The sequence below is a fragment of the Coregonus clupeaformis genome, chromosome 34 (assembly GCF_020615455.1).
Source record: "Coregonus clupeaformis isolate EN_2021a chromosome 34, ASM2061545v1, whole genome shotgun sequence".
Taxonomy (NCBI): Eukaryota; Metazoa; Chordata; class Actinopteri; order Salmoniformes; family Salmonidae; genus Coregonus; species Coregonus clupeaformis.
In genome coordinates, this window is record NC_059225.1 from 42,576,725 (window position 1) to 42,588,889 (window position 12,165).

Here is a 12,165-nt window from a genome sequence, read left to right on the forward strand (position 1 = left end):
AGTTATATTTTTGTTTCATCAGACCAGAGGACATTTCTCCAAAAAGTACGATCTTTGTCCCCATGTGCAGTTGCAAACCGTAGTCTGGCTTTTTTATGGCGGTTTTGGAGCAGTGGCTTCTTCCTTGCTGAGCGGCCTTTCAGGTTATGTCGATATAGGACTCGTTTTACTGTGGATATAGATACTTTTGTACCTATTTCCTCCAGCATCTTCACAAGGTCCTTTGCTGTTGTTCTGGGATTGATTTGCACTTTTTGCACCAAAGTACGTTCATCTCTAGGAGACAGAACGCGTCTCCTTCCTGAGCGGTATGACGGCTGCATGGTTCAATGGTGTTTATACCTGTGTATTATTGTTTGTACAGATGAACGTGGTACCTTCAGGCGTTTGGAAATTGCTCCCAAGGATGAACCAGACTTGTGATGGTCTACACATTTTTTTCTGAGGTCTTTCTTTTGATTTTCCCATGATGTCAAGCAAAGAGGCACTGCGTTTGAAGGTAGGCCTTGAGATACATCCACAGGTCCAATAGTCTCAAATGGTGTCAATTAGCCTATCAGAAGCTTCTAAAGCCATGACATCATTTTCTGGAATTTTCCAAGCTGTTTAAAGACACAGTCAACTTAGTGTATGTAAACTTCTGACCCACTGGAATTGCGATACAGTGAATTGTAAGTGAAATAATCTGTCTGTAAACAATTGTTGGAAAAATTACTTGTGTCATGCACAAAGTAGATGTCCTAACCGACTTGCCAAAACTATAGTTTGTTAACAAGAAATTTGTGAAGTGGTTGAAAAACGAGTTTTAATGACTCCAACCTAAGTGTATGTAAACTTCCGACTTCAACTGTAGCCACACACACACACGCGCTCACACACTTTATCAGCCTGCTTTATCACCGTCCTCTTATAAACGCCTAGGACGTGTTTGTTTGTGTGTGTGTGTGTGTGTGTGTGTGTGTGTGTGTGTGTGTGTGTGCGTGCGTGCGTGCGTGTGGACTCAAATCGATAGCGAATAGCCCGCTGCTAACTGTAAATCTTCATTGGGTGACAGTACAGTCCATTCCCACTGGGCTCTCATCATCTCTGGAGGATAGAGGGGGACTGAGGGACCTTTGGCTCTGTGGCCCCATCACACACACACCGTGGCAGACATCAATACACAGCTTCAGTATGGAGGTGATTACTTCAGGATGGCCTCTCTGTGTGATAACTACTGACCCTGGGCCCTGGGTCTAAAGGAATCTGTCATTGGGATGATCGGGCCACGCATGGATGATAACATACACACACACACACTCAAATACTCTGTCACACACACTGTGCACTCTTTGGATGGATGGATGTGGAGTGTGATAATGAGGAAGTGGGTCGTTGAATCCATCCTCCTCACTGCCAAAGCACTGAATCTTTCACCCTCCTTTTGTCTCTCTCCTCCACTCCCTTTCTCTTTCTCTCTCTCTCTCTCTCTCTCTCTCTCTCTCTCTCTCTCTCTCTCTCTCTCTCTCTCTCTCTCTCTCTCTCTCTCTCTCTCTCTCTCTCTCTCTCTCTCTCTCTCTCTCTCTCTCTCTCTCTTTCTCTCTCTCTTTCTCTCTCTCTCTCTCTCTGCCCGTCTCTCTCCGCCCGTCTCTCTCTCTCGCTCTCTCTCTCTCTCTGCCCCTCTCTCCCTCCTTCACTCTCTCTCTCTCTCTCTCTCTGCCCGTCTCTCCCTCCTTCCTCTCTCTCTCTCTGCCCCTGTATCTCCCTCCTTCACTATCTCTCTGCCCATCTCGCCCTCCTTCACTCTCTCTCTCTCTCTCTGCCCCGTCTCTCCCTCCTTCACTCTCTCTCTGCCTGTCTCTCTCTCTCTCTCTGCTTTGGCTGTGTAAGAGAGGGGCATTTGGTACGTAATTGTCCCGAGAACGAGCGCGAAGAGCCCGGTAGCAGCTCTATTGCTGGTGCAGCTAATGCACCACTGCGAAGGGATGAACATTTTAAGGGTGCAGGGGAAGGGAGAAGGTGGGTAGATGTGGTTGGAAAAGTAGGAAAGGAAAGCAGTGTGGCTACGGGGGCAATTGTGGTAGATCAGATCAAAGAGGGAGGGAAACAGTCGGTGAGATTGCGACTGCGGTCGCTGAGGTGGTGCTGGAAAATGAAATTGGAGGTCAAGAGGAGATTGAAATAATGGAAAAGGAAGCAGCTGTTTTCAAAGTACCGAGGAGTAAGAGGAAGAATTTAAGGGGTGGTGAAGGGTCTAATTCTAAGAGGAAGGTAGAGATTGATCAATCAGTTGAGGATAAACAGGTTGTAGAGATGGTGGTTTTCTTCTGGGGAGGATAGCGAGAGTGAGTCATCTGACGCGTCACAACAAAATAGTGAGATAAATGGGGTGGAAGGGAGGTATGGGATTGAGAAGGTACATCCATTTCTGAAGTTGACAAAAGGGAAGAAATATATGCAGGATTATAATGTAACAGATTTTTTTCCTGAAAGTGAATTGTTAATTGAATCAGCAACGTTTCTGATGTCAAAAATAACAGTGGGAGGTTTGACAAGCCATGAAATTGCTAGACACAAGAAAGTGGCTCTAAAGAAAATGAAAGAGTTCAGTCGCAGCCTTAACTCTGTAAAGAGATGTGGTTTCTGTGTCTTCCTCTGTATTTTTTTTCATCCATGAGCAGTTTTAAGATTTCTTCTTTAAACGTCTTTGTTTAAAGCTGTAGGGGAGATTTTCAATAACAGTGTTTGTATTTTGGGGTTTCAATATAGTAAGCAACAGAAAATAAAATGTCAACTGTTAAATTTTATTTTGGGACAAGCTAAGATGTCAATATTTCTGAGTAGGAAACATAAGATAGAAACGGGATATGGGCAGGATGTAAGATGTGTTTTTAAAGGATTAGTGAAAGCGAAAATAAAAGTGGATTTTGAGTTCTTCTCGGCTGTAAAAGATCTCCCATTGTTTGAGGAGAAGTGGGTTTACGAAGGAGCGGTTTGTTTTGTGGAGGAGGGGAAACCATTTTTTGTTGATGAAATGAGTTGAATGTATATATATGCGTTTTTGTATTTTTATTTAATTTATTTTTGTTTTAATTTTTATTTAGGAATGAAATTTCCTCTCTCTCTCTCTCTCTCTCTCTCTCTCTCTCTCTCTCTCTCTCTCTCTCTCTCTCTCTCTCTCTCTCTCTCTCTCTCTCTCTCTCTCTCTCTCTCTCTCTCTCTCTCTCTCTCTCTCTCTCTCTCTCTCTCTCTCTCTCTCTCTCTCTCTCTCTCTCTCTCTCTCTCTCTCTCTCTCTCTCTCTCTCTCTCTCTCTCTCTCTCTCTCTCTCTCTCTCTCAACCACCCAGCCATATACCATTACCATTTGCTTTCTGAATGCGCTCAGAAAACAAAGACTATTCTGCTTTACTACTGTGTCAGAACCAGTGTTGTACTCTCAGCAGTTCCTTTGAGTATCTTAATGAACATGCTAGCTAATCTCACGTTGAGTTTCCTCCAACAGCTTTTAATGAATCACATGTTGCGTCACCTCCTCCTTCAAATCAGAAAGATGACAGACAACACATGGCTTTTTGTTCATAAAACCTGTTAGATGTCTGTCTGCTGCTCCTCATTAGGCTGTGAATCAACGTTAACATGGCCACCATGTTCGTTAATTTAAACCTCCACAGTCATTAACTTCAGAAGGCAATGAGAGCAAAGAGAGACAGACTGTATTTAGTAAGTCTTAACTTTCTTTCCGGTGCCCACCCATTGATGAACTTAGGGTGTGCGCGAGTGTGTGTGGCTGCCTGATACAGATTAGCAAAGCGCTAAAGCTTTAAGAAGAGATCCTCCTCCCTTTGGGGCTGCGAGCAACTCAATAAACAAACTTTAACTGGTACATCTGTAACCCAAGCCACTATATTGCTCTGCTGTCCCTCCCTCCCTCTCCCTCCCTCCCTCCTTCTTTTCTTCTCTCTCTCCCTCTAATGGTTGGACCCCTCCTAAACAACATCAACAACATGTCAATTAGCAGCCTGTTGGTGTTTACGACTCTCTAATCCGAGATGGGAGAGTCAAGACACCATGGTATCAGCTGAGGCGAGAGCTGAGAGTGACAAACTGGGGAATTGGAGCCACAATGGTGCTTGTGTCAGGGAGAAGTGAGAGGGGAAGAGAGTGGGGAGTTGGATCCATAATGGCGCTGATGCGAGGACGCTAAAATTAGCAGCCCCAAACTGTTAAGTAGCTCTGTGGATTTTCATTGTGGAAGTTCATTAACACGTTTGACGTTTGGAACTGCTGAAGGAATCAGCCCGGGACTAAAAACACTTCAGCCGATTAAGATAACACTACTAAGAAACAGTAAGAGAGAGAGAGAGAGAGAGAGAGAGCGAAAGCCGACTAACAGGCCTAGAGGGACAGAGAGAAGGATAGAGAGGGAGGGCGATAAATGGAGAGATAGTGAGTGAGAGAGAACAGACTGGAGGTGAAGTGAGGGTAGAGAGAGTAGAGAGAGTGTGAGAGAGAACAGACTGGAGGTGAAGTGAGGGTAGAGAGAGTAGAGAGAGTGTGAGAGAGAACAGACTGGAGGTGAAGTGAGGGTAGAGAGAGTAGAGAGAGTGTGAGAGAGAACAGACTGGAGGTGAAGTGAGGGTAGAGAGAGTAGAGAGTGTGAGAGAGAACAGACTGGAGGCGGCAGGTAGCTTAGTGGTTAAGAGCATAGTGCTAGTAACCGAAAGGTTGCTGGTTCTAATCCCCAAGCCGACTAGGTGAAAAATCTGTCGATGTGCCCTTGAGCAAGGCACTTAATCCTAATTGCTCTGGATAAGAGTGTCTGCTAAATGACTAAAATGTAAGTGAGAGAGTAGAGAGAGTAGTCAGAGAGAAGTGAAAGTGTGTGCAGGTTCAATTGAAGAGCTAGTGTCAGCTGGGAGTACCGTCACCAGAAGACAGTTGATGTTTATCTCCCCATTTATTTATTCTGTTAACTATGAACTTCCACTCACCGTCAGTAGAGCATCCAGTGGAGCCATCACTGGAGCAGTACCTCATCTCTATCCTCTGTCGGCCCACCTCTAGCAGGGCAGGGTCCGGGACGCGGGCCTTACAGGTGTACCGGAACCGCTGCTCGTAGTGACCGCCATTGTCAGAGATGTTGACCGGCGTCCAGGGGGTCCAGGGGGTGGTCTTCTTCAGGTCAGGACACGGCAGGGTGTTACACGACTGGTACTCCTAGAAAGGGAGAGAGACAGACGGACAGACAGACAGAGAGAGAGTGTGTGAGAGAGGAAAAGAGAGAGAGGAGAAAACATAGAATTAGAATTACTCAAAGTGATTGATATATATTCCCTTTAATTGTAAATATAAAGTTATAAAATTTTTGCACCATTTGAAATGATGCCCCAAAACATCCTTGCAATTCAAAGCACTGGAAACCCAAGAGCTGAACCCTGAAAAGAGTCCCCTATGTCAGCTGTTAAAAACACTACACAACCCTATTATCCAAATACACAGGGAAAACAATCAAATTGTTACAGAAATTAAAACCTCCTATTTGACAAATTGGGGAAATGAAACAAAAACACAGAATAAACTAAATTGCTATTTGGACCTCAAAAGAGAATACAAATTCCAAAAGGGTTCTTTGGCTGTCCCCATAGGAGAACCCTTTTTGGTTCCAGGTAGAACCCTTTTGGATTCCATGTAGAACCCTCTGTGCAAAGGATTTTACAGGGAACCCAAAAAGGTTCTACCTGGAACCAAAAGGGTTCTACTTGGAACCAAAAATGGTTATTCAAAGGGTTCTCCTATGAGACAGCTGAAGAACCCTTTCAGGTTCTAGATTGCACCTTTTTTTCTAAGAGTGCACTCTGTCAGAGATACAAAACAGAGACAGATCCTGACCAAATACAGGCTCAGCCACCGCCAATTGGCTATAGAAAAAGGGAGACACAAAAAGACATGGCTACCCAAAGAGGAGCGTCTATGTGGTCACTGCACGACAGGGGAGGTAGAGACAGAGATGCACTTTTCCCTCTACTGTGAGAAATACTCCCAAATAAGATTATATTTTTACAAGAAAATATCTCATTAATTCCCAACTTCTGTGCATTTACTAATAACGTAAAGCTGTGAATTATTCTGGGTGAGGGAGAAACCGCAAATACTACCGCCAGATATGTATATGATTGCCATAGCCAGAGGGACATCCCATGAACATTAATTCCCTGAAGTATTTACATTGTATATAACTTACAGGTAATACATAGTGTAACCATCATCCATGTACATGTTATAATTTTTCAATATTTTTTTTGTAGATCAGCTTTAATACTGCAGATAGATTGTAACTTCCATCAATGTAATTGTCTGCATCACTTCCAATCCCCCATATGTTTTTTTCACTCGCAAATATATACAGTGGGGAGAACAAGTATTTGATACACTGCCGATTTTGCAGGTTTTCCTACTTACAAAGCATGTAGAGGTCTGTAATTTTTATCATAGGTACACTTCAACTGTGAGAGACGGAATCTAAAACAAAAATCCAGAAAATCACATTGTATGATTTTTAAGTAATTAATTTGCATTTTATTGCATGACATAAGTATTTGATACATCAGAAAAGCAGAACTTAATATTTGGTACAGAAACCTTTGTTTGCAATTACAGAGATCATACGTTTCCTGTAGGTCTTGACCAGGTTTGCACACACTGCAGCAGGGATTTTGGCCCACTCCTCCATACAGACCTTCTCCAGATCCTTCAGGTTTCGGGGCTGTCGCTGGGCAATACGGACTTTCAGCTCCCTCCAAAGATTTTTTTTGGGTTCAGGTCTGGAGACTGGCTAGGCCACTCCAGGAACTTGAGATGCTTCTTACGGAGCCACTCCTTAGTTGCCCTGGCTGTGTGTTTCGGGTCGTTGTCATGCTGGAAGACCCAGCCATGACCAATCTTCAATGCTCTTACTGAGGGAAGGAGGTTGTTGGCCAAGATCTCACGATACATAGCCCCATCCATCCTCCCCTCAATACGGTGCAGTCGTCCTGTCCCCTTTGCAGAAAAGCATCCCCAAAGAATGATGTTTCCACCACCATGCTTCACAGTTGGGATGGTGTTCTTGGGGTTGTACTCATTCTTCTTCTTCCTCCAAACACGGCGAGTGGAGTTTAGACCAAAAAACTATATTTATGTCTCATCAGACCACATGACCTTCTCCCATTCCTCCTCTGGATCATCCAGATGGTCATTGGCAAACTTCAGACGGGCCTGGACATGCGCTGGCTTGAGCAGGGGGACCTTGCGTGCGCTGCAGGATTTTAATCCATGACGGTGTAGTGTGTTACTAATGGTTTTCTTTGAGACTGTGGTCCCAGCTCTCTTCAGGTCATTGACCGGGTCCTGCCGTGTAGTTCTGGGCTGATCCCTCACCTTCCTCATGATCATTGATGCCCCACGAGGTGAGATCTTGCATGGAGCCCCAGACCGAGGTTGATTGACCGTCATCTTGAACTTCTTCCATTTTCTAATAATTGCGCCAACAGTTGTTGCCTTCTCACCAAGCTGCTTGCCTACTGTCCTGTAGCCCATCCCAGCCTTGTGCAGGTCTACAATTTTATCCCTGATGTCCTTACACAGCTCTCTGGTCTTGGCCATTGTGGAGAGGTTGGAGTCTGTTTGATTGAGTGTGTGGACAGGTGTCTTTTATACAGGTAACGAGTTCAAACAGGTGCAGTTAATACAGGTAATGAGTGGAGAACAGGAGGGCTTCTTAAAGAAAAACTAACAGGTCTGTGAGAGCTGGAATTCTTACTGGTTGGTAGGTGATCAAATACTTATGTCATGCAATAAAATGCAAATTAATTACTTAAAAATCACACAATGTGATTTTCTGGATTTTTGTTTTAGATTCCATCTCTCACAGTTGAAGTGTACCTATGATAAACATTACAGACCTCTACATGCTTTGTAGGTAGGAAAACCTGCAAAATCGGCAGTGTATCAAATACTTGTTCTCTCCACTGTATATGCATATATATATATATATATACAGGGGCGGTGTGTTCAATAGGGCGATATGGGCGACGCACTGCCAAACGGGAAAAGGAAGGGATTTTTTTTCTAATCAATTATATCACGGCAACAGTAGTTATCAGTGTTCTAATCTGATCTGACTGCCACTAAATGTCCAATCAGGCTAAAGTCGTGCTTCAAATGCCCCCCCCCCCTTTTGGGGCGATTTCAGTCAGGTTGAAAATCGCCCAGAAGTCTGTCATAGACTCCCATGTAAAATCTATTTTTTTCAAATTTCAGAGCTTTCAATACAATCTCTATGGGTTTCTGAGGGCTTGCACTTACCGCTTTCGTCATACGTAACGTAACCATGAAAGTAACTAAGAAAATAGCGGGTAGCAGCGTCTCTGTTGCGACCTGCAGTGTGGCGTTATCTTATGTTTTTAATTTGTACACTTAGTGGCGTTATTTTATGTTTTTAATTTGTACACTTAGTTTACAAACATTCTGCCAACCATGGATTTCCAGTGGTGGGTTTTGGACTGATCTTGTTGATCGTGTACATACCCGCTACGAACGGACTAAATAATGAAAACGCTGCTGGCAGCGGAATCCAATACAGCAGAACAAACTTCCCTTACCCACCACCTTGCTGATTAATGCCCAGTCACTGAGGGGGAAGCGGATGAGTTGTCAGCGAATCTGCGCTTCCAACACGAATATCGGGAGGCCTGTTTGCTGGCATTTACTGAGACTTGGCTGGATGACAGAGTCCCGGACAGAGAAGTGGAGCCGGCCGGCTTCACCCTGGTCAGAGCGGACCGCGATCTGACAGTCACAGGGAAAATCGATCCTGGTAAGAGAGCGACTCTGTACCCCCGACATTGAACTGCTTTCTGTGTCACTGCGACCTTACTATCTGCCCCGTGAGTTCCCCCAATTGTTTGTTACCGTTGTGTACATTCAACCAAAAGCTAATATAACAAAGGCATCAGAGATTATTTATAATCTGTCACAGAAACTGGAATCCATCTCCCCAGATCAGTCAATAAATGCTTCTGGTATTGACTTATATGCTGCCCCTGTCTTCATGTTGTTGCTGGACATATCTTTTTTAAAATGTGTGTAGGTCACCTAAATCATCAGAAAAATTGCCCCCCCTGAGAATTTTTTCAGGAGCCGCCACTGTATATATATATATATATACAGTGGGGAAAAAAAGTATTTAGTCAGCCACCAATTGTGCAAGTTCTCCCACTTAAAAAGATGATGGAGGCCTGTAATTTTCATCATAGGTACACGTCAACTATGACAGACAAATTGAGAAAAAAAATCCAGAAAATCACATTGTAGGATTTTTTATGAATTTATTTGCAAATTATGGTGGAAAATAAGTATTTGGTCACCTACAAACAAGCAAGATTTCTGGCTCTCACAGACCTGTAACTTCTTCTTTAAGAGGCTCCTCTGTCCTCCACTCGTTACCTGTATTAATGGCACCTGTTTGAACTTGTTATCAGTATAAAAGACACCTGTCCACAACCTCAAACAGTCACACTCCAAACTTCACTATGGCCAAGACCAAAGAGCTGTCAAAGGACACCAGAAACAAAATTGTAGACCTGCACCAGGCTGGGAAGACTGAATATGCAATAGGTAAGCAGCTTGGTTTGAAGAAATCAACTGTGGGAGCAATTATTAGGAAATGGAAGACATACAAGACCACTGATAATCTCCCTCGATCTGGGGCTCCACGCAAGATCTCACCCCATGGGGTCAAAATGATCACAAGAACGGTGAGCAAAAATCCCAGAACCACACGGGGGGACCTAGTGAATGACCTGCAGAGAGCTGGGACCAAAGTAACAAAGCCTACCATCAGTAACACACTACGCCGCCAGGGACTCAAATCCTGCAGTGCAAGACGTGTCCCCCTGCTTAAGCCAGTACATGTCCAGGCCCGTCTGAAGTTTGCTAGAGTGCATTTGGATGATCCAGAGAGGACTGGGAGAATGTCATATGGTCAGATGAAACCAAAATAGAACTTTTTGGTAAAAACTCAACTCGTCGTGTTTGGAGGACAAAGAATGCTGAGTTGCATCCAAAGAACACCATATCTACTGTGAAGCATGGGGGTGGAAACATCATGCTTTGGGGCTGTTTTTCTGCAAAGGGACCAGGACGACTGATCCGTGTAAAGGAAAGAATGAATGGGGCCATGTATCGTGAGATTTTGAGTGAAAACCTCCTTCCATCAGCAAGGGCATTGAAGATGAAACGTGGCTGGGTCTTTCAGCATGACAATGATCCCAAACACACCGCCCGGGCAAAGAACGAGTGGCTTCGTAAGAAGCATTTCAAGGTCCTGGAGTGGCCTAGCCAGTCTCCAGATCTCAACCCTTTAGAAAATCTTTGGAGGGAGTTGAAAGTCCGTGTTGCCCAGCGACAGCCCCAAAACATCACTGCTCTAGAGGAGATCTGCATGGAGGAATGGGCCAAAATACCAGCAACAGTGTGTGAAAACCTTGTGAAGACTTACAGAAAACGTTTGACCTGTGTCATTGCCAACAAAGGGTATATATCAAAGTATTGAGAAACTTTTGTTATTGACCAAATATTATTTTCCACCATAATTTGCAAATAAATTCATAAAAAATCCTACAATGTGATTTTCTGGATTTTTTCTCATTTAGTCTGTCATAGTTGACGTGTACCTATGATGAAAATTACAGGCCTCTCTCATCTTTTTAAGTGGGAGAACTTGCACAATTGGTATATACAGTGAGGGAAAAAAGTATTTGATCCCCTGCTGATTTTGTACGTTTGCCCACTGACAAAGACATGATCAGTCTATAATTTTATTGGTAGGTTTATTTGAACAGTGAGAGACAGAATAACAACAAAAAAATCCAGAAAAACGCATGTCAAAAAATTTATAAATTGATTTGCATTTTAATGAGGGAAATAAGTATTTGACCACTCTGCAAAACATGACTTAGTACTTGGTGGCAAAACCCTTGTTGGCAATCACAGAGGTCAGACGTTTCTTGTAGTTGGCCACCAGATTTGCACACATCTCAGGAGGGATTTTGTCCCACTCCTCTTTGCAGATCTTCTCCAAGTCATTAAGGTTTTGAGCCAGACGTTTGGCAACTCGAACTTTCAGCTCCCTCCACAGATTTTCTATGGGATTAAGGTCTGGACACTGGCTAGGCCACTCCAGGATCTTAATGTGCTTCTTCTTGAGCCACTCCTTTGTTGCCTTGGCCATGTGTTTTGGGTCATTGTCATGCTGGAATACCCATCCACGACCCATTTTCAATGCCCTGGCTGAGGGAAGGAGGTTCTCACCCAAGATTTGACGGTACATGGCCCAGTCCATCGTCCCTTTGATGCGGTGAAGTTGTCCTGTCCCCTTAGCAGAAAAACACCCCCAAAGCATAATGTTTCCACCTCCATGTTTGACGGTGGGGATGGTGTTCTTGGGGTCATAGGCAGCATTCCTCCTCCTCCAAACACGGCGAGTTGAGTTGATGCCAAGTACCTCGATTTTGGTCTCATCTGACCACAACACTTTCACCCAGTTCTCCTCTGAATCATTCAGATGTTCATTGCCAAACTTCAGACGGCCCTGTATATGTGCTTTCTTGAGCAGGGGGACCTTGCGGGCGCTGCAGGATTTCAGTCCTTCACGGCGTAGTGTGTTACCAATTGTTTTCTTGGTGACTATGGTCCCAGCTGCCTTGAGATCATTGACAAGATCCTTCCGTGTAGTTCTGGGCCAGAGCTTATGAGCGGAGTGGAGCGGGAGCGAGCGTGGAGCGTGAGCGGACGGATTTTGACAGAGCGCAGAGCGGCATTTTTAAAAGGACGGAGCGTCGCCCTATGTCCCGCTCCAATTTCGCTCGCTCACACCACGAGTCTGAAGCATGCTCAAGCCTGACCCAGAATCCATCTGTTTAATTTAATTTGTGTCGTCCATGAATTTGTATTTTATAGAGCGAGAGGAGCAGCAGCAGCAACAAGAGAAAAGGGTTGAGGAATTCAAAAGTTTATTCACTGCACGTAAAGGCCCAACCATAACAAGGGAGAGAAAAAGAGAGCTGGATGTAGCATTTAAAAAAATGATTTTCATGGACTATGAACCGCTGAGTAAAGGAGAACGCGAAGGGATGCAACACTTCGCCA

The 12,165-nt window shown here is 44.2% G+C and overlaps 1 protein-coding gene across 2 annotated transcripts in view; it reads right to left on the reverse strand.

The window, feature by feature from the left end:
• Positions 1-12,165, reverse strand: part of LOC121550072 (semaphorin-5A) — a 203,419-nt gene that overhangs the window by 33,899 nt on the left and 157,355 nt on the right. For both annotated transcript variants that reach the window (XM_041862193.2, XM_041862190.2), the window contains exon 16: positions 4,971-5,196. In XM_041862193.2, coding sequence (XP_041718127.1) covers positions 4,971-5,196 — 226 coding nt within the window. The remainder of the gene's footprint in view (positions 1-4,970; positions 5,197-12,165) is intronic.